General features: G+C 39.6%; 1 protein-coding gene across 13 annotated transcripts in view; it reads left to right on the top strand.

Moving 5' to 3' along the window:
* LOC106945305 (neuronal cell adhesion molecule-like) overlaps nt 1–21,974 on the top strand; it is a 98,371-nt gene that overhangs the window by 54,826 nt on the left and 21,571 nt on the right. For 9 of the 13 annotated variants that reach the window (XM_015028890.1, XM_015028899.1, XM_015028898.1 and 6 more), the window contains exons 3-12: nt 14,812–14,968; nt 15,427–15,438; nt 16,003–16,108; nt 17,450–17,643; nt 17,991–18,113; nt 18,619–18,789; nt 19,345–19,401; nt 21,284–21,395; nt 21,475–21,659; nt 21,794–21,928. In XM_015028890.1, coding sequence (XP_014884376.1) covers nt 14,878–14,968; nt 15,427–15,438; nt 16,003–16,108; nt 17,450–17,643; nt 17,991–18,113; nt 18,619–18,789; nt 19,345–19,401; nt 21,284–21,395; nt 21,475–21,659; nt 21,794–21,928 — 1,186 coding nt within the window. In that variant the 5' untranslated portion in view covers nt 14,812–14,877. The remainder of the gene's footprint in view (nt 1–14,811; nt 14,969–15,426; nt 15,439–16,002; nt 16,109–17,449; nt 17,644–17,990; nt 18,114–18,618; nt 18,790–19,344; nt 19,402–21,283; nt 21,396–21,474; nt 21,660–21,793; nt 21,929–21,974) is intronic. The other 4 variants (XM_015028892.1, XM_015028903.1, XM_015028895.1 and 1 more) reach the window with 3 other exon arrangements.

Raw genomic sequence — 21,974 nt, forward strand, 5'->3', positions numbered from 1 at the left:
TTTTTATAATTTTTTATTTTTTTATTTTTTTTTATTTTTTTTTTTTTTTTTTTTTTTTTTTTTTTTTTTTTTCTGGAATCACTACTTAACTTACGAGGGCTGATGGAGCAGTTTGTGTTGGGGCCATTACTTCTGATGGGGTCAGATGATCCTTAGGGATGGAGCTGTGTTTGTCTGAGCTGCAACGCCCCCTGGGCAAACCGCCGCTCGCGCAGACTGTCTCAGTGATAGACAAATTGGAGAAAAGCTGATACAACCTGAAGCCTTTTTTTATACTTTAGGTCCCAGGTGTGTGTGTGTGTGTTTTTTTTTTTACACTTTATCGTGTAAACTTACAAAAAGAGTTTCACAGACTGTTTTTTTGTGGGAACGCTTTGCTCAATCTCTTCGATCGTTCGTACCCATGAGACGTACAGGAACGTGTCTCGGTGAGGCGCCAGCAATTGGTTTCAACTACTTCCTGCCAGAGATTTCCTGTTTTATTCTTTAATCTCCAAAACCCTCTTTAATTTCATGAATCCGTCAGCTCAAATGAAATGGGGTCATCTGCTTGCTGCTTAAGGGAGGCAGTATTTTCCCTGTTGTTTCATTTTTGCTCAGCAGTCGCAGGTTTCTACGTCCCCTCTAAATCCGTTGGAAGGGACATGTGAAGTGAAGAAGACGTTTTTTCTTTTTTTTTCAGGTTTGTCTGCTTCACCTGGAGTTGTAAAGCAGATAAATGTGTTTGTTGAGAAGACATCCCTCCTGAAAATAGGCTGGTAAAGGTTAAAGCTAATATAATCAAAGCTCCTTCAGATTTTCCCAAATGGTTGGATCAGTGCTGGAGGTACGCATTATTAACATAATAGGTGGCGTGCTGCATTTCTTCTTGTGTATTTGGGTGAATCCTGGTTCTAAAGTGGATTTAATTGTGCATAATTGACCCTTTAATCAGGCTAAACATCTAAGGAAACCTGCAAACCGCCCAGCACCGAGTCAGATATTTGGTCAGCATGCTCTGCCTTCTAAGTCTTTTTTAATATGTTGCTAATGTAACTTTTAGGTATTTTCTGACTGAACCCTCACTGGTCTAGGCCAATTAATCTTAAAATTGACAGATTTTGATTTATCAGTGCATTTCTAGGAAATACAAAATACACACTTCACCTAATCTTGCTGAGAACATTTGATTCAGGGCTTTTAAAATACTTTGTTGCAATTTAGCAGTTGTACAAACTAATTTATGTCATTTGCAGATATAAAACACAAATGTATAACATATTAGGGGGGAAAAAAACCCATCTCTTCCATTTCTCACTTCTGGTATTATTCCTGATTGTTTCCTTCGACAATAGTAAAAAAAAAAAAAAACCTACAATTTGATTTTCTCACAGTTTGAAAGGACTATTGTTTGTCTAAAATTGGATGGTGAGTCCTTTTGGAAAGCAGCGAAGGGGAAATAATTTGTATTCACCTGCTGTATCTGAAAAGAGCTGGGGAGGGGCCAGGAGAAAGAGAAGGGGGCTGTTACATAGTGCTTTCTTTATGTGATAATGGATTGCTCTGACATTCACCCACATTGTGGTGTGGTGTGTCTGTCAGGAAGTGCTCTAACTCCTGGGATGACGGGGAAATTAGCAACAAATGCCTTTAAAGACACCTATATTGACAAATCAGAGTTCAAACAACAGTTTCAATTTGTCTTGTTTATATATATATATATCAGAAGGTCAATCTCAGATTCCACAAATGCATCTTGTCATTCCTCCTGCTAGCAAATTAATTGCCTTTTTCTACTTTTCTCTCTTATTTTTCTCTATACCCTTGTATTCTCTTTTATTGGCCCAGCTGGGCAACTGGATTTTTCAGGCATGAATACAAAAGACACAAAGTAAAACCCAGGACAGGCAGTAATGAGCAACTCCTCTTACAGTGTTACATATGGACCTGCCGCGGTGTGGCGAGACCTTCTGGAGACAATGGAGGGGTTTAAGAGGTCTCCAGTCCTCTGAAGCCCGCTTTGATTGAGTTTCCTGGGACCAGGCTCCAGTGTTTGGGATGATTGTGGAGTGGGAGCTATAGGTCTGGAGGACTGGAGGGAGGGGAGGTGAAGACCCTCCTCCACGCTGACCTTTCACAGACACAGGTGGGGTGGAGTGGAAGGAGCTGTTGGAGGACGATGAGGAAGAGAGAACTGTAGGAGAGGCCTATTGTGTGGCGTGAATGTCGAGGTGCCATTCATCAGCTGTAAACTGGCTGGCTCCATCCACCTGCAGCGGATTTTCTCACAGCTTACTTTCTCCTCGGCTTTGTGACACTTTCAGATTACATGTTCTGGAACCGTGAGCGGGTGGCAGCTTGTCTGAACACGCAGTCACTTTTCTTTTCTGATTTTGTAGCTGGATTTTGATTGACATCACTTAGTGCAATTTAGCTGTTTTTTTGGCTGGAATCTGGACAGATACATAATATTCATTACATTTTGTACTGATATAGCTCATTATATAATTTTAAGGATTTACATATCTAATTACTTCCTTATCATATAGAACAGAAAACATTGCGCATTGCCGATTTTAAGGTGTTGTGCAAACATATTTTTTTTATTATGATTGTTTGAATAGTATTGTATATTTTCAAAAAGCCTGCAGTGAAAACTCAAAGTCTCTCATACAACTGACTCTGTATAAGTTTCCTCACTCACCCGTTATCATTTTATTACAACTCACTTCCATTTCATACCAAAGTTTTCCCCCAAAAACCTTGCTAAGCCTGGTGGTTGGGGCTGTAGGGTAGTCATTCATCCAGCGGCTTGTTTTGTTTTCGAGTTAAAAGATGTTTAAAGTTGACAGGAAATTTGAAAATATCACTTGATAATTATGTGTTATTGAAAGATTAGAAGATTAATACCTGAACACCAACTATCCATTTTCTTTACACCCTTGTCCCTTAGTGGGGTCAGGAGGTGCTGGTGCCCATCTCCAGCTAACATTTGGTGAGAGGCAGGGTCACCCTGGACAGGTCGCCAGTCTGTCGCAGGGCAACACAGAGACAAACAACCATGCATACACACTCACACCTAGGGGCAATTTGGAGAGGCCAATTAACCTGACATGTTTTTGGACTGTGGGAGGAAACTGGAGTACCCAGAGAAAACCCACATATGCACAGGGAGAACATGCAAACTCCATGCAGAAAGACTGGGGCTGGGAATTGAACCCAGAATCTTCTTGCTGCAAGGCAACAGCGCTACCAACTGCGCCACTGTGCAGCCCTCAACACCAACTATTAGGTCTTAAAAAATGCATACATTTTAAGAAGACTTAAATGAGTAATCTTAGCCTGGTGGGGGCACAAGCAATATAATACACTTGGTAAAACCATGGATACCTATGAATAACTATACATATTTTTTAATGAAACTAAAGGGTTCGCTATCAAGATGGCTGATTAAACTCTCTGCTTTTTATAAAGTTTAAATTTTTATGTTACATAGATTGAAAGCAGAATTCCAGTTTTATCCCAGGTTCCTACAATTATCGTAGAATTAAAAACAAATAACTTTAAACTATATTCAAATTAAAAAGAATCACTGCTGTGTATAAAGTTTTAAACCATTTTGATTTAATTCTTTTACTTTCACACAAAAGTTTCCATGAATACAGACAGTAGCTGGTGTGCATGAGGAACCCTGCGGCCTCTCACTTACTTTTTCCCCCCCACCCACAACAACAAGGGAATAACTTCCACTGTCACACCTTGTGTGTTTTTCTGAAGCAAGACTTCAGTAGAAAGTTTGCTGAGGAGTGTAGAATGTTCTGTGGAGATTTGTCGAGGGAAAGAACAATAGCTGAGAAAAACAAGCAAACAAAAGAAGCAATAAGGTGTTGAGTTGAATTAAAACTTATTATTGTGAAGCTTGTTGGAAGAAATGGTTTTGCTGTTGCTTGTTGTCTGTTCCGAATTAGACCTTAGAGTTAAAAACCATTTAAAGAACTAAACTAAACTGTATGAGAAACAAATATTTAAAAATACAAAAGCTTATTTCATCTCATTTCAATCTCACAGTGATTTGTATCTCTTTTTTACCTTTAATCCAGATGGGCAGTTATGCAAATTAAGGGATGACATCATGGAGCAACTTTTGGTTCAGCCAATTGTTGTTTTCCTTTCTGAGGCATTGGGAGCAGTGGTTGCCATGTCTGTTGACAATAAAATCAGTATTGTCTAGTGGAGGATGATAAAAATGTCTAGTCGATGGTATTAAAAGAAAAATACATCAGATATTTGTTTTCTGATACTTTCTTCAAGACATTCAACAGTCAGGAATTCAAATCGTTGCATGTTCCTAATTTCTTCTTTAACCGTGTGATATCAGCCATCTTGGTAGAAAGATTTTGGGTTCTGAAATAGCCAACATATATGTTCTGTACAGGTAAAGCAGTAGCTACTACTTTCTCACCAGTGAACTAAATGTTGCAGTTTGCACAATTACTCCACAGTCACTGTCCATGCAGGGTTACTTCATGCTGCTTGCAGCTTTTGAAACAACACAAAGTGCAGACAGCTAAAATAGCCAATCATTCATTGCCTACATGCTGGATCAGCACAATTCATCAGCCAATATACAATTGTGTTGTTCTAGAAATACGTTTTTTCCCCACTCACTGGTAACTCGTATGATTCCCATAGACAGCTTTGTTGCGTCTCTTTTACTGACATGGCCCGCAGGAGTCTAGTTGTAACAAAAACCTCACAGCTTCTAGTTTTCTTGAGTCTGTGGTGAGCATGTCCTACACTTCCTGTGCAACAGACTCTTTTTGTATCGCCCTGACTTTAAGCTCAGTATAAACTCCACATATTGGCCCCTGTGTGGCGAGACCTTTCAGATGGAGAGAAAGCCATCCGGTAAAGATATGGTGCCAAACTGAGATTTTAATCATACTTCTTTTGTTAGACGAAGAGGAGGTAGAGAGAGCTTTTTTTCTTTTTTTTTTTGACCAAGCAGATTTCAACAGAAGAGTTTCTGTTCTGTATTAATCCTTAGCTGAAAATGGTTTTGTTTCTTTGTCCCTCTTCTTTCTATATATGTGTATTTGGTGACAGAGTTGAATTTTTTTTGTGTGTGTGTGGCTATGGCTCTAAAAGCATTAGAATTGCCATGGATACAGAGTGCCCTTTGGAGTGAAATTTTGCACTCATCCAGCTTGCCAAAATTGGATTGGAGTATCTATGTTTAGCTTGCAAACACTTTCTACCATTTGTCGATCTGTAAAACCAAAGAAATGAATCGCAAATTAGAGTGCGAATTATGCATGGAAGTTTCTTTCTGTTGTCTTAAAGGATTTGCATGCTTTCTAAGAGGAGATTAGTTTTATGTAAACTTTTAGAATTTTTTGAAATTGTTAGATTTCAGGAGCTGAAGTGTGTCTTGCGATGTTGTGTGCAGAGGATTTTGAGAGTTCTTTTAGCTATTCAAGAAGCCAGTCACCATGTATCCCTCTCACTCTCCTGCATTTGTTTAGCACAATGAATGTCTGCTCAGCATATGAATGGCTTCGCCCATAACAGTCATGTGAGAGGGCAAGCAAACTTGAGCTCTGTCCATAATGTCGTGCTCTGGTTTAGTGTGAGAAAAACTATGATGAATGTCAAAATGTGGATGCCTATGCAAATACAGAAGATGAAAGCATGCATGGACTATGACCAGCAAAAAGCTTTGGGCGTACCAAATAATACCATAGAAATAAAAAACAAAAGCAAAGAAAGTATTGGCTAATTAGCTTAGTGGTTCCACAGCCATCCTGTGTTTTGAATTACAAGGCAGTGAAAGAATTAAAAGACCAAGAAAGATAGAAAGACAAAGTTAGCCTGTCATACAGTACTGATATAAAAACAAGGGATCTGAAATTCCCCCTGTTCATTTCATGCTTTGCTTCTTTGCTTTCTTTTAAGCTGTAAAGTTGTGTTGACCAGCAGTTTCTCAGGCTTTCAGGTCTTTTGAAGTTTTTCTTTGAGCTTTCAACTAATTTTTACTGATCCCTGTCCAAGACCTATCTATACCTGCAGTGTTTACTTAAACAAAAAAGAAAAGACGTCAAATGAAAGACAACATAAGTGGTTCATCCCGAGAAACTTTCAAGCAGACACAATTTGTGAAGTCATTTAGTCGAGCAGAGACTGCCAAGTTTCAGCTAACAGCTATGGCAATTATAATTCTGATGCAGAAACTATTTTTCATCTTTCAAATACAATATAAGTGGAACTGTAATATACAGACCTATTCTGTTTTTACCTGCACGCCTGATGTAGATGTTACTTTTTAAGAAGCTAAAGCGTCCCGAAGAGAGCTCATGAAGATGAAAAATCAGAAGAAAAGTGAAGAAATCACTGTTATCATCGAAACCATTCAGAATATCACAGCTTCTGATTCAAGATTAGAAATAAGAATAAATTATCTCTTTCTTATAGGCTCCCAGTTCAGACTGGCTAAAGATCCAACTTAAAAATGTTTTTTTTTGTTAGTGTCCTATTAGAGGCTGACAAAAACCAGGTTTATTCCTTAAAATTTGCAGCCTTTTCATGCATGAATGAAAAGCCTTTATTTGAAAATCGTGAGGTACTGGACTTAGAGTTAAAAATAAACTGAAACAGACATGGGGAAGGGTCAAAAAATAGGCCACTTTTAATTTCTATGACACAGCACACGCTGGTCGGTTTCTGACCCTCTGAACCTGTTACATTCAGAAGCATTGACAAGTGTGATAAAAGTATCCACAGCTGAAGTCTTGTAATCCATTGCACCGCCTCTCAGAAAACCTGGACAACTGTTGCTCAACAACACCAGAACGGCAGTAATGACTAGCGACTTGAAAACAAAACATAAGAAAGTTCCTGATGACTTTCAAACAATTCTGGCAGCCAGATTGCAGAAAACTTCAGTGGGCATGTCAGTGCAGCCTCAAGAAATTACTTTGCAATAATACGATCTTTTTCCCCGCCAATCATAAGATGAAAGCATAATTCCTCTTCTCCCAAGAAGCCGAACAGGCCAGCATCCCTCTGTTAACACCATCTCATGTAGAGCTGCTGCATCCATCTGCATGCTAAAGAGAGAGACCCTCTCAGAAGCACCGGCGCCATTGCTGATTAGCATTTGGACACAGGGGACAGGGAGCAAATCCTGGAGTGTCGTTGCCGTGTATGTGGAGGCAGCTCCGTGAATGCCAATGGGCTGTGCGCTGAAAGGAGGGGAACTAAACAAATTGCCGGACATGTTGCATTAGCACCAGATGTCAAAGAGATGTTTTGTGTCGAAATCTGGGGAGGTTCTGTAGTGCTTCCACGAAGCCGGTGTGGGACGGTTTTGAAGATGCCACATCGTCTTCGTGTTTGGTTTTTCAGTAGCTTGGAAAAAGAAAAAAAAAACATTAGAGCATGTGGTTCCCATGATGACAGCCAATTTTCATTGGCAGCAAGAATACTGGGGAAAGAAATAGTGACGCATAAATTATGGTTGCCTTGCCTTAAAGGCTCGCAGCAAGTATACGGTTGTGTGCCTGCAATACCTCTTCCACCAGAACTCTACCATTCTTAATACATCTGTGTGTGCAGGGGAGAAAAATTATTATTATTTTTTTTTACTGCTTGTTAAAGGCTTGGGAAGCTTTTATTATCATCAAAGTGCATATTGGATTTTGACTGATGGAGCCCACATCACGGGCAAAAATTAAATGCTGATCATGTTGTTCTCAGACAAAAGCTTTGATGTACAAACAAAGTGTATGGGATCTCTTTACATAAAAGCCCTTGCTGCTTTGAACTGCTTTGTTCACCTAAAATGAAAAAGCTGAAAGAGGAGAACAGAAACAAAGTACAGTATTTAAAGAGGAGCCAATGGCTGATGTCTCATTGTCTCGCATTGTACAGTGCAGATAAAAGGCCCGGTTTCATTTCTGAACTGCGAGGTCTGCCCCGAACAACAGGATGCCAGTTCATATGTTAACCACACCAATTATTTGCATATGGTTTCCCAATTATAAAGGCTAATGAGAAGATTAGGGGAAACCCGCGCCGAAGCCAGCTTGTGGAATTTCTATTGTGATCAAGCAGTGGCTCAAAGAAGGGCGTGCGAGAGCCAATGAATGCCAAGCCTCTTGCGTCCTCCACCGTAATTCACAATCCTGCTCAAAAACAAAACCTCAGCATACATTTCTCCACCTGTTTTTGTTTGTTTCATGATCAGCAAAGAACCTTCCAGAGCCAAACATTTTGAGAAACCTTCCTCTTCCTCTTGGCTGCTTAATGGCACAGACAACTGTATGCGCTACTTGGCATGAATAGGCACATCCTCAGAAAAAACAAACTCTTCCAGGCGTTTCCATTTTCTCCTCTTCACTTTCCAGCGTATATGAAGCCATTCTTGTCATTATAACCTCCCCATTCAGACGCCTGCAGGGGATCCCTGCTGCTCCATTAAGGCCATATCAAGCTTCACAAACTCTGATTGCAGGAGCCATCAATAGTGCTGATTATGGGAGTTAATTAGGATGCCAGGCATGAGAGAATGTCACGCTTTTCTTTTTTTAAATCAGAGATGTTAAATTTGATGCAACAGCAGTAATTCTGTCAAGGTTGCGTCACTTGCTGTGTGGCGCAGATAATGGCGGCATCTTTGCTAGAGGTTAGCATATAGCACAGATGTATTGTATTAGCCGTGTGCTCTTGCAGGATCAGAGTTGGGACTTTTCCCTGATGACTGCTTTTCATTTACACTTTCATTCTCAGTCCTTGAGCCCCTGACACCTCCGTTTGTGTGCTCAAACGAGTCCTACCGCTCTGAGTCTGTGTGTGTACTTTTGAGACGTGTGCACAAAACCAATTAGTTTTGGGATGTTGAAGTAGTTGGCTGTGGCGAAATGACAATGGAGTAATTGAAGAGGCCGGTGGAATGAGAGGCCAGGCAGCTGAAAGGGAGTGTTTCCTTCACTGGCAGAATAAGTCAGGCCTGTATGAAGGTGTTCTCACAGCACTGTACAGTAATGAACATGGCGGTATTTCAGTTATCTGACATTAATTATGATTAGGTTTGTGGTTGCTGAGTGTTACTTAGGTTTACCTGCAGATCGTGTCGGTTTGTAAATTATGAACATGTTTAGATTTTAATCCTGCAGCTTTTCCATTCAATTCCTGATTCCTATTTTGAACTTTTTTTTTTTTTTTTTTTTTTTTTTTGGTACCTGATAGCAAAAGGTCTGCGTCATTACAAATATTAGGCTAATCTGAAGTTAAGCAAAATATGATCATGCTTGTATAGCTGCAAGTTAAGTAAAATAACAAACTACATTTCATTAGTGTCATGAATCAGTTACCGACAAAGAACAATCTTCCTTCTTTACAATGAAGATTGTAAAGATCTTCATTGAGGTCAAAGTTTGACCTTTTGGAAGGTCAAACTTTGGTCTGACCTTCCAAACCAAAGTTTCTGAAGGTCAGCCTCAGTATGCTGCTTCAGCATAGTTAATTCAATTTCATCATGGTTAATATTAATTCAACTCAACCCCCCCAAAAAATGCATATCTGCACTTATCAGTCAAATTTTACTTATTCTATTCTTCAAACCTGCCTTAACTTGATAATCAATTGAAAGGTGTAGAAAACCTTTCTAAGAGATTTATTTTATTGAAATGTTAATCTCCCACTCCATCTCGTCCCAAATAGCAAACCCTGAGTCAATGTTTAACATTGGATCAAGATGTCCCTGTTTTAAACTAGCTAAGAAATTTAATAGTAAATCAGTGTGATCTGCTTCTGTGAACCTCAAGTGCAAATGACTCAAGTGACTGAGTTTAAACCCAAGCTTCTTCTTTAAAAAACAGTGCAATGTGCAGATTTATCTAAAGGATAACTAGGTTTATTGGAAATGAAATGAATACCAAAGCAATTCACAAACAGTAAAAACTGTAAGCGTTCAATGCTAATTAGTCCCAGAAGCTGTGTTCTTAAAACGCGGTGCATGCATGTGTGGGATCTGAAAGCAAAACAGCATCTGTGATGAGTAAAAAAAAAACAAAAATCAAAACAAAAAAAATATCCTTGTTTCATTCACTCAAGTGGAAAAAGAAGCTTTGGAAAGAGACAGTTTCCACTTTAATAAACTTAAGTAGCAAAAGTTCATTGTTAGGAGCATCTAGCTGTTAAAAAAATGATTTTTTGACAGAAAAGTTTATAAAGGCACTGTGTGTGCAGACTTTGGCCTGGACTCTGTTAAAGTTACCTTCTTGTTTTCACTATATTGAGCTTTCCAAGTGACATAATAGCTGGGTTTATCAACCTCAGCCTAATCTATTTGATAGATAGCTTTTAAAAAAACATCAGCGAATCTGTCGTTACTAACCTATCATGCTTCGTTCTAAGAGGCCATTTCCTGTTCGATTTTATCAGTCGCCTGACAGATTTTGGCACACCACCCTGAACAGTACTTTAGATTTATCTGGGCCTCAGCAAGAGCTTTATTGACTTTGGCTTTCCTGTCTGTCAGCAAGGGATGCTTCTGAGGTTTTAACAATAGAGGAGGATATTTGTGTCTCCTTTAAGAAGCATGTATTTAGCTTTTGTCTTTTTGTCTTGCTCTAACTTGCTGCAAACCATATTGGTGGAGTGAAGGTGTAAGAATTAACAACATGAATCCTTTATAATTTCATGTGAACAGCGTAAAGTCGGGCTCTTTTTCTTCTGGCTGCTCTGTTGGTCTTAAGAGCCCCACTAGAATTTCCACTGCTGTCCTGCTGTGACAGGGATGTGAATGGTTGGCTCCGTATCACTGCAGCTCACAGGGATAATTATATCACACACACACAAACCGTACGCGGACAGTCACACACTCCTGGAAGTACAGACTCTGCACATGAAGACTAAAACATGCTGACCGGCTGGAGCTGAGCTGCTACACCTCATTAAATTGGGAAATGAATCCTGGACAGAGTGCTGGCTCCATTTCAGATAAGCTTGAGGTGTTTTAGGATTCGACACATAAGTTATTGTGGCTGATTTTTTGTTGCCAATTCTGATTTCCAATTTATCACTATGTATCAAATCTACATGCAGGTGCAATGGGTTTAATATCCCAATCGCAAATCTTTGATGATATTTTCGGGGCTATTATATTTAAGCTGAATGTGGATGAATGTGAATTTACTCTCATTGCCCTTGATACCCGAACATAAAACCGATGTGGGTGGCTTAAGTACTTAATGGCAGTGGTAGGGAATTGTGACGATGGAAAACAAAAGAAAACTAAGCAAAATGTGGGCGCTACTAATACTGCCACTTCTACATAAACTAACAATGTCTTTATTGGGTGTTTTCCTAATATGGTGCAGCTTTAATGAGATCATAAACTAAAGTTATGTGGCCAAACCAATATTTTAAACTTCTTTATTCTACTTCTTTTTGTCTGTTCCTTTGAGAAAGTACATCCTCACTGAAACCTTTGGGTTTTAAACAGGCTGCTGATGTTTGCAAATCCAGCATGTTCAATAGCGAGCAGAGTTAAAACACAGCAACTTTGCTACATCTGTTCAACCTTGCTATATGATGAAAGATATGCTCTCTCTCGCTCTTTCGCAGCCTGAATGAACTGTAGATATGTCTTGACAGAAAATGCATGTTTCTTTTAAAAAGCTTCCTACAACTTTCATGCTTCCTCTGACTACTTTTCATTCCAGGAACCAGCAGATTTTCTTGTTTTTTTATTTAATTTTTACGGAAATGATTGCTCACATCCCAGCCAGACTTTTAACCATCTTCACTAATGAAATATTTGTAAATCACCTCTGATTTTAACTTTCTCACGGTACGTTGAAAATAAATATTGAAGGGTGGAGTGTATTCAGGCTGTGCAACGTTGCCTGCAGCCTTCAAAAGGGGCTGGAAGAAAAGCTGCCCCTTATCTTTGTGTGTGAAATCCCAAGCCAGACCTACCTTTTTGTGAACGCAGCGTTGTGATTGGCTGAGCCAGGCGAATAATACGCAGCTTCCCAAGAGAGTTGTAGTGGAAGCCCAAGGTAACAAGTTACCAGACACCAGCTTTGGGGGCCATAACTGTATCACGATCCTGGGGCAGCGCTAACGAGCACATTCGCTCCCCGGGGAGGACCATTCCCAAATCCGGGTCTGACTGACTTGCTGTTTAGCCTCTGGTACCAGACACAACTTCCACCAGATCCTCATCTAAAACCTTGTTCTGTCAACCCGGGGGGCAAGACAGCTACACACATCTACAGCTCTGCCTCTAAAAGGCTCTATTAGATTCTTTCATGTTGTAACCATCATTAAAATCCAAAATTTGCTAATGTGCTTTTGTGGTAGTTGAGAAAATGAGCCTGCCCGAGCTCTAATTGAAGCTGTGACATTTTAATACCAGACTAGTGAATGCCTTGGGTGCGACATGCAGGAAGGAAAGATTAAAAACAGGTCTCTCTGCAGTCATTAAAAGATAGAAAATGACTCCTTTTTAGGTGGTTTCTTTATTCTCATCTGAGAACAGCGCCCTTACTCAGACAAAATACTGATGAGCTCCCTGCAATAGCATTGAATAAAATTAGAGATGTACTGTTCAAAATTTGATAGCCAATTTCCTATCTCTGGTTTTTCTAAAGCTTTGAACTGATGATTAACTTTCAGTAGCTATGATATTAGAAGATGTAAAACCAGCATTCAAAATATATTTGTTCAGCCTTAAAAGCAAGGACTAATTGAGTTCACGTTTTAAACTACTAATCTATTCCACCTATTTGTCAGCGCAAATGCAAGTGTTGCTAAAAGAGCTGCAACTATTGATCCTTGCCTCAAATCAGATTTCCAAAATGCTGCAAGTTTCATGACACATTCAGTGTGTTCAAAGAACAAAACAACCTGCTGCACCCATTTCACCCTTCCTGCTATCTGCTGAAATTCTTGCTCTCTTTCGCAGTCTGAATAAATTGCAAACATGTCCTCATACAGTTCAGTCCAAGGCTAAGAATGTCTTTGGAAAATTTTGTTTTTCTAATAGTACATGAGATGAGCAGCTCTCAAAAGATAACATCATAAAACCACATCATAAAAAGAGAATCGATGTTGAATTTTTTCTTTGTTGTATTTACAATTGAATGGAAAAAGATGTTATTATGTAATTGTTTCACCCTTTTCCATAATCAGTGAAAAAATGTAAAAATATCCCTTTAAATCCAAGTCTTTCAGGTTTGACGCCTTCCTTGCCATCACACTAATCCTCAGTCCCTTCCAATGACTCTATCTGATTTAGTTCTGGATTGACTTGAACATTGCCCGATGTTAATACCACTTCAGGTCAGAAGCAACATGGTGGTAAATTTGAAACCTCACTTTAAACCTAAATCTGCCAGAGGTGTGAATAATTTGGGGATTAACTGAGTATTACAGTTTCCTTCCACTTAGCTTCTTACGTGTCTCTTCTTCCTCCGACTTTACTGTTAAACACCTCAGTAACATTGAAACTTTCTGACTTTGAGTCGAAATTGAAGCGAGTTGTTGTCAGCTCCGTCCCATAGAGCTTAAGTATGATACATTCACAGATTACGGGAATTTTCTAATTCCCGACCAGCCGATCACAGATAAAGTCCATTCGGTTGAAAATCATTTAGTCCTGGTCACCAACCAATTTCTCTGTCGTGCTTTTATAATAGCTCAGAAAATGAGTGTGTCTGTGCTGTAATTAAAGCTGTAACATTTCAGTATTGGGCTGCCTTGGGTGAGACATGCAGGAGGGAAAGATAAAAAAAAACTGGTTTTATCACTTTCATTAAAAGATAGAAAATTAATCTTTTTATTTTTTATCCAGTTAAATTGTAGCCACAGAGACTAAAGTCAACACGAGTGCAGTCAGGTCTACTTTAGTGCCTACTTGTTACCAAAGCTTGTTTCACACTCTTCTATTCATTCTCTTATTTTTTGTGTGTGTTTTGCTGTTATTCGTTTTTTTTTTTGCTTTGTCTCAAAGAACAATAGCATTTATTGAAAGCTAATGTGACATCTTAACACCGCGTCTGTCTGCTAGCAATAAGAAACATAGAGAAAACATCAGTGTTGCTGTTGTTTTCCTCCATAGTTACAGTAAATGTATCATCTTGCCGAAAGGTTGTGTTGAAAGAAATTTGTGTAAATAATGATTAATGAATCTCTCATTGCTTTGTTTAAAAGAAATTCAGACCAGTCACTCCAGCTGAACCTGTGGTATCCGCGCCATCTGTCTCCATTAAACAGCTATCAAACAGTCGTACCTGACATTTGCTGCTGCAGCTGCTGTCTCGCGAAAGACTGATGGTCCAGTGTCAGAAATATGACCTCGCCGCAGATCAATTTGCCTCAAGCCTAATCTGCCAGTCGCTCACATTGATAAAACTGAGGGTGAAATGTGTTGGAATGAAAAGCATGCCCCCCTGTTCTGAACTTTGGCCGTGCCATCCGCCGGCATTTGGAAATCGAAGCAGAGGCGAAGCCCTAATGGCGCAGCGTGATGAGTGCAGCGAGATGAGCCCACGCGGCTTCCTGTCGATCCCTATTGGAATGCTCTACATCAAAAAGATAGCCCCCAGCAAAACACTGCGCACACCAAGAGACATCGATCTGAAACCACAGAGTCAGTGCATGTAACTAGCTCGCTTGTTCCACCTCTGACCCTCCCGTGGATGCAGAGCAGGACAAACTTGGTGTTATGATTAATAGCTTCTGTCACTGGATGTGCTGTGAAATCCTTAGCTTTCATTTGAGGTCTGAGATTTTCTTTCTCTACTTTTCTTTTTCGCCTTGCAGTTGTGGAAGTGCCCTCAGTCTGTGATTGAGCAGCGGAGGGGCAAGGGCAGACCACAGCGACCCTTAATGATGACGATGGAGATGAGGAGTTTGGAAGCAGCGCTGCTGGTGTTGATCCTCGGACACCTTGCCTCTGCTCTAGAGGTCCCACTAGACCGTAAGGGAACACATCACACCACAAAACCAGGGAAATGCTTAGGGTCTAAACCAGGGGTCTGCATCCTTCAACAATCGCTCGTCGTGTCTTAGGCTAAACATGTTAAAGAACCTATTTATTTTTTAGGTTTTTATGGAAAACTCCATTACATTTTTTCAACAGAATTGCATTAAAGTAGCAGTAAGGTGTTTTTCGATCATTTTTTTTTTATTTGACCTTTTTTCTGTGTATGTCAACGTGTTAACTCACATGAAAAACAAAAATGCAAAATGATTTTCAGCCCTTCAGGTTAAGACAGGTTTTGTTTCCAATATATCTGGTTGGAAATGTGACCATCACAGACGGCCCTTGTCCTACCATGGGACATCCTTTTTTTTCCTCTAATCACTAATGTCTGTATCTCTTTACTGTCAAATTGCTTTTCTTGTTCGCTGATTCATTGGGGGAACCCACAAAAGTTCTTCCAGGATGTAAGTCACGAATAAATGCTTTGCTATTAATAAGTTTGCCGTTTTTTTTCTCTGTCCACATTTTGAGGATTTGCTTTGTTTTCAAACTGCTCAAAATTTATGCCTAGTTTATATTAGAAAGTTTGGAGTGTGATTTGGAGTGAAATTTTGCATGCATTTATTTCTGTGCTTGTTTTCTTTTGTTTTGTGTGTTTCTACAGATGTGGAACATTTTACATAGAAAAAGGCCACACACAGCATGACTTTTTCAGTTATTTGTTTTGTCATAGTCCTTTAGTTGTCTCCGCAGCAGTGACAGGAATTCAGTAAGCATCACTAAAGAGAAACGCATTTTGGTGTTCTGCATGCTTTTGTGAATTTTTTTATTTTTGCCATTGCACAGATAAAGACAGCTTTTTGTGTGTATGCCAGCACAAGCCCCTGTGTGGTTTTGGACACTTTGGTCAGTTTCAGTGTGTTTGGTAATGACTGCTTGTGTGGTCGACGCACAAGAAGAAAAACGGCTTCAGATTAAGCAGCAAAGGTCATGGTTAAACATTTCCCTTCTTTCTGATCTCCATGTAGTGGCACAGCCTCCAACAATAACTCACCAGTCCCCAAAGGACTACATCGTGGATCCTCGAGAGAATATTATAATTCACTGTGAGGCGAAGGGGAAGCCGCATCCCAGGTAGGAAAAAGCCAAGTGTAGTTTAAAATTCAAGAAGTGTAAATACTCCTTTAGCTCTCAGACGTAAACAGTTCAAGCTCAAATATGTATATTTTTTAATTTTATTCCACCTCAATTTATTTGTAAGGATGCTGCCCTTGCCGCAGGCTAATTGTTACTAAGGCTTCTGATAGCTGCAAATGCTCTACTGCCTCTTACACAAACATTTATGCATTTTTTTCTGTTCCTTAGTTCTTGTTCCTTAGGCTGTGGTGATTTTAAGAAGGCAAACCAAAAGCAGGGGCTGAGGAGTTTTATTTTCTTGTTTTTCAATTTAGACACTGTGTCAATTTAGACACTGATGTTTTACGTTTGGTTTCCACAAGTTAAAACCAAATGAGTTCATGTTCATAGTTCACTACTTCAACAACTTAAAATAATCCCAAAGTCACAACATGAACCAGTTCTCATTTATTCATCATATGTGTGCTGATTAGCAGACTGATTATGTCATTTATTTTTTTCAGCCTGATCTTCAATAGCTTATTTACCTCTTTGCTTAAACCTGTCATGTTGTGTTATTTAGTGTCAATAAACATGACAATCACATATTTCCCTCTTTTCATTGTCAGCAAATTAAATGAAGCTGAATTTTTGATTGGATAATTTCTCTATTGACACCACGTCTGTAGCTACGGCCACTCAAATTGCACTTCAAGCTCTCTGATAAAATTTTGATTTGATGAAACATGTCTGATGACAAAATCTTCACTCACATAAACCAAAGATAACACCCATACTGTTACCTTTATATACTTACCAGTAAAATGGGTTGGAGACAAAAGTTAGAAGTGACTGAATGCCTTAAACTTCACCTACATTCAACATTTCATCTCTGCTTTACCTTTATAGTTTCATTGATGCTTAGGGCACGAGTGTTAAATATTTAGATCCATAAATATCCAAATAAATAAATGTTATGTCATGTTCAAAATTTTCTTTCCTTTTGAATTAATTTTAACAAAAATTTTTTAAGTATATCACACTTTTTAGCCATGGAGGTGCCAGTAGAAACCTGGCATAAGTACCCCCTAAATATGACCCTATTCCTGCACCTTTTAATAACTAAACTGGAGACAAATAGTTTTTTATGGCCCTTATGTGTAATATTTAATTTATAACTTTAACGTTAAAGGCTGTATTTTGGATAATGGTACCTATTTTCTATTTATTTTAATTTTATTTTGGTAGATAGTAGTGATTGTGATTTAGGTGTTACTGATTGCGCCTCATTGGAAAGGCAGTCCTATTCATCTAATCATCCATTCATTCATAAAAACTGCACTGGTTTTTCCTCACCAGCTTCTCCTGGACGAGAAATGGGAGCCACTTTGACGTCGAGCAGGACGAAAGCGTCACCATGAGGCCTCACTCCGGGACTCTGGTGGTGGACATCACCAGAGCAAGACCTGAACATTACGAGGGAGTGTTTCAGTGCACGGCAAGGAACAAACACGGATCTGCTGTGTCCAACAATATCGTCGTCAGACAGTCAAGTAAGCGTGGTGTCCTGCTTCGTTTCGTTTAAGCCATTTTCTTGTCTTTCATTTCAAGCATTAAATTCATGAAACATTCTGGATCATGTCCTCCTTTCTTTTCTTTTCTGTAAATTAAGTTGCGTTTTTCTTCCTAAGACGGCTTATCGAAGGTAAAGCTTGCAAGTTGAGAAAATGCATGTTAGTTTATAGATTGAAATGCCCCGTTGTATTTTTCCTCTTAGCTTTTCCACTATTTAGACATCATCCTCTCATCTTTCCTTGTTGCTTTTTTAGCCGGCATTTTATGTGCAAATTGTGACGATACTCAACCTGTCATGTTGCATGTCCATTTTCAATCAATTCAGAGTCCCCCTTGTGGTCAAAGGAGAAAAACAAACCAATCGTGGTCCGGGAGGGTGTTTCCTTGGTGCTGCCATGCCGACCTCCAGCAGGACTTCCACCTCCCATCATATTCTGGATGGACAATAGTGAGTTGATGCCATTCATTTTGATATGTTTGGAATTTTTTTGGCTTAAAGTGGGTTTTGTTTGTAATTGTTGTAGGTATGGTGCAGAGCTGGTGTACTTACCATTATAGATCAACATCCATGTCAAGAAAAAAAAAATTGTCACAAAGACTGTGAAATGTACAGGAAACATGTAAAAAAAACACAATTTTGGGAGATCAGTGATGCCAAAATGCTTTTGAAATGTCACCATTTCAGTTTCAACAACTTCAAAAATGTTAATTTTACAGAGCGTAGTTAACTCTGCTAGTTGCTAATATTAATAGCTTTTTTTTTTCTTTTTTTTTTTGCATATGGACCAGGAACTTAAGTTGTGCTAAATTGAACTGAATATCATATCCAAACTGGTGAAATTCAAAATGTACGTAGAAATGAGAATAGGGGTCCTAAAGTTCAGCCCTGAGGGATTTATTTAGTGCATACTTCCTGAAGTTATAACTGATGTATATTTATATCATTTTCTCAGACTTCCAGAAGTTACCTCAGAGCAAGAGGGTGTCCCAGTCGTTGAATGGTGACCTGTACTTCTCCAACGTTCTCAGTGGGGATTCCAGGAACGACTACATCTGCTACGCTCGCTTCACACACACGCAAACCATCCAGCAGAAACAGCCCATCACTGTCAAAGTGCTCAACCGTAAGTCTCTCCCCCCGTCTGTGGTTCTCAGATTTAAAGATGTGATTAAGATTTGCATGACTGGGAAAAAACAAAACAAAAAGGACAACAGTGTTTGTGTAATGCACGTGCACAAGAGGCGGTTATTTTTCAGCAGGACAGTATGTGCCAGGATGGCGGCGTGGGAGGGAAACCCTGCTTCCCATCACAGATCCGATCCTCGGAGATGCTACTGTCATCTGACTCAAAAGACATATTGTCTGAGTTCTGGTTGTTCTCTAAGCTCTCTGCTAAGCAGCTTTTTACTGTGACGTTTTCCTCTATACACTTTCTCCTCCAACAACAAAGACTGCTCTCATCGTTTTAACCTTTACAGCTGACATCATGAGAGACACTGCATTACATATTCTGGCGATCATCTCCCATATAAATATTTCAAGTTTTTTTTTTTAATGTTCGTTTTCATATTGCTCTCTGTTAGAAAAAAGATGTGCAAACATGTTTTTGTAATTGTCGTGATTTAAAAATTGTTGCATGTGTGATTTCTTTTGTTTTGTTTTGTTTGTTGTGTTACAGTGGATGCAATCAATGAAACAGTGGCAGATTATTATAATGACACTGAGTTATTAAATGGTGAGTTTTTGGCACCCTCCGGTGTTTAGTTCCTCCCAACCCAGAGCTCCAGACTCTCGCTTTGCACCCACTAACACCAACCCTTCAACCCATTCATCCTTGGGGGCTTTTTTTTTTATTTCAGAGGTTCGCTGGTTTCTTCCAGGGTGAGATCTAGCGCCACCTTGTGGTTATTCTTAAAGTAGAGCTCAAAGCTGTAGCTTCCTCACTAACACTCACCCTCCTCAACCCTAAAAGGCACTCCTGCTTTGAACCCCATTTCAAATCTACCTTTCCTTTGATTTCCTTCAGCTACAGCTGCATGCTGATTTCACTTTAGTCTGAACTTCAACATTTATGCAATTTGCTTTTCAATAGTTTGAACTTGTAACTCTATCTGAAATCAAGAAATATGTTGAAAATTGGCACCATGAGTGAGAAAACATGATCTCAGGAACTTTGCACTCTGTCTTTGCAGAACACAATATTTGACCACTATGGAAATAGTGGTAGCAATGTCTGAAATTGGAATGTGTGTTCATAATTGGAATGCAGTGATTTGTATAGCAAGGAGAAGGATAAATGCTGTCTGAGAGGGGATCAGTTTATAGACCTAACAGAGTAGCAACCTACCCTTTAAAATGGTTTCATCTGTGACTCACCATGGTGGTGAATGACTGTAATTCAGAAAACTCAAAATCTGGAAACACTCACTTCAGAGAAGCATTCTTACTCCTGACACTCGCGTTTTTCAAATCATCTGTCACCAGAACAGAGCCATTTAGTTTATTTTTTGTAAAACATTTCTGACAGTGAATGGAAGCAGCTGAAAGTCTTTCTTTTGTTCTGTGGATTTGTGAGGAGGTGCACTCCACTGATGTAAAAAAACATTACCATTAACACCATTTTATGGTAATGCTACTAGGGCTGTTATAAAATAATATTTTAGTAATCGAGTACTCTATAGAATATTTTTACGATTAATTGAGGAATCGGATCTCTTTCTCTCTCTTTCTCTCTCTCTCTCTCTCTCTCTCTCTCTCTCTCTCTCTCTCTCTCTCTCTCTCTCTTATTCCTACCATTCGCTCCAAAACCGTGACGACGCGGATCCGACAGCACAAAATTCAACAATTCTTATTTGTCCCCAAACCCTCACAAAGCGCTGCACAATTCACCACCATGCTGCTAGCACGTCACAACAACTCATAGGCGGAAGTCAAAGCGCTGACCTCCACAAATAATGATCGGGGCGGAATCGAGGTCCTCGAATCGCTCGAGGAAACGTTTCAGCCCTAAACTCTACACATGGGTGGCTGATATTTACTTACTACTTCATAGAGGATCTGTGGCAAAAGTGAGAGCGCTCAGCCTTTCTTTAGCTAATCCTGCTGCTAAAATGTTTCCACTAAGCCTTTTCATTCTCTCATTTCTGATTTAATTCAAACTTTTTTATCATTCTATTGATATTATTTCAACCTTATTTCACTTGCTTATAAATAGTGTAAACTCTTTGAATGGTGTAAATGCTAAATCTGTTTTAATTTACTTATTTTCTTTAAAGCAATCTTGGTAACTGACAGATTCTATTATACGTTTATTTTACACTAAGTAAATTTTCGACATTAGTTTACATGGTTATGAATTTTTTTTCTTTTTTGCCTATAAACACCTTCAACAGACGTAATAAAGAACCCGAAAAAAAGGCCATATTTACCAATAAAACATGAGTATTTGTGTGCAGATGGTTTGATTACACCACAGTATTGAAATGTGGAGGCTTAGAGAACATGAAGGGCAAGGATTGCCTCAGTTCCTCTCTTTATTCTTGGCTGATGCCAAAGAGAGTTTTTTTTTTTTTTTTTTTCTCATTTTTGACTCGGTATATCTGTGTGTGTAACTGCAGAGGCCCCAGTGGATGATAGGAAGCCAACCTTCCTCATCCCATCTGGCCACTCAAGCTACAAGATGGTGCTGAGGGGACACGTACTGAAGATGGAGTGCATTGCCGAAGGACTGTAAGTCGGAGAATGCGCCAGAATTAAATGTCTCAGCGCCTCGAGAAGCCGCCTGCTTTATCACAGCTCTTAAATCCAGGCCCACCCCTGAGGTATCCTGGACCAAAGTGAGCGGAGACCTACCCAGCAGGCGCACGTCCTTCCTTGACTTCAACAAGACCCTGCAGATTGTGAACGTGTCTGAGTCGGATGAGGGAGATTACAGCTGCACAGCCAAGAACCAGCTCGGCTCTGCGCACCACATCATCACCGTCGAGGTCAAAGGTGTGTCTGCATCTGCTGTTCCCTGCCTTTTCTCTCTCCTTCTTCCTCTACCTTCCTCTCCTAATTGATTTATGCACAGATGCTATCAGGATTGTCTGTTCGGTAATTAATTCTCCGCTCTGTACTCCTTGCAGCTGCGCCTTATTGGATCAGTGGGCCTCCAAAGAATCTTGTTCTGGCTCCAGGAGAGAATGGAGCGCTGACCTGCAGGGCCAGCGGCACACCCAAACCCTCCATCATATGGTCAATGAATGGTGACCGCATAGAGAGTAAGAGCAATTTGCTCCACGGTCAGAGATATATCTACTCTAACAT

The sequence above is a fragment of the Poecilia latipinna genome, unplaced genomic scaffold (genome assembly GCF_001443285.1).
Source record: "Poecilia latipinna isolate Pla-1442-1.1 unplaced genomic scaffold, P_latipinna-1.0 Scaffold138, whole genome shotgun sequence".
Taxonomy (NCBI): domain Eukaryota; kingdom Metazoa; phylum Chordata; class Actinopteri; order Cyprinodontiformes; family Poeciliidae; genus Poecilia; species Poecilia latipinna.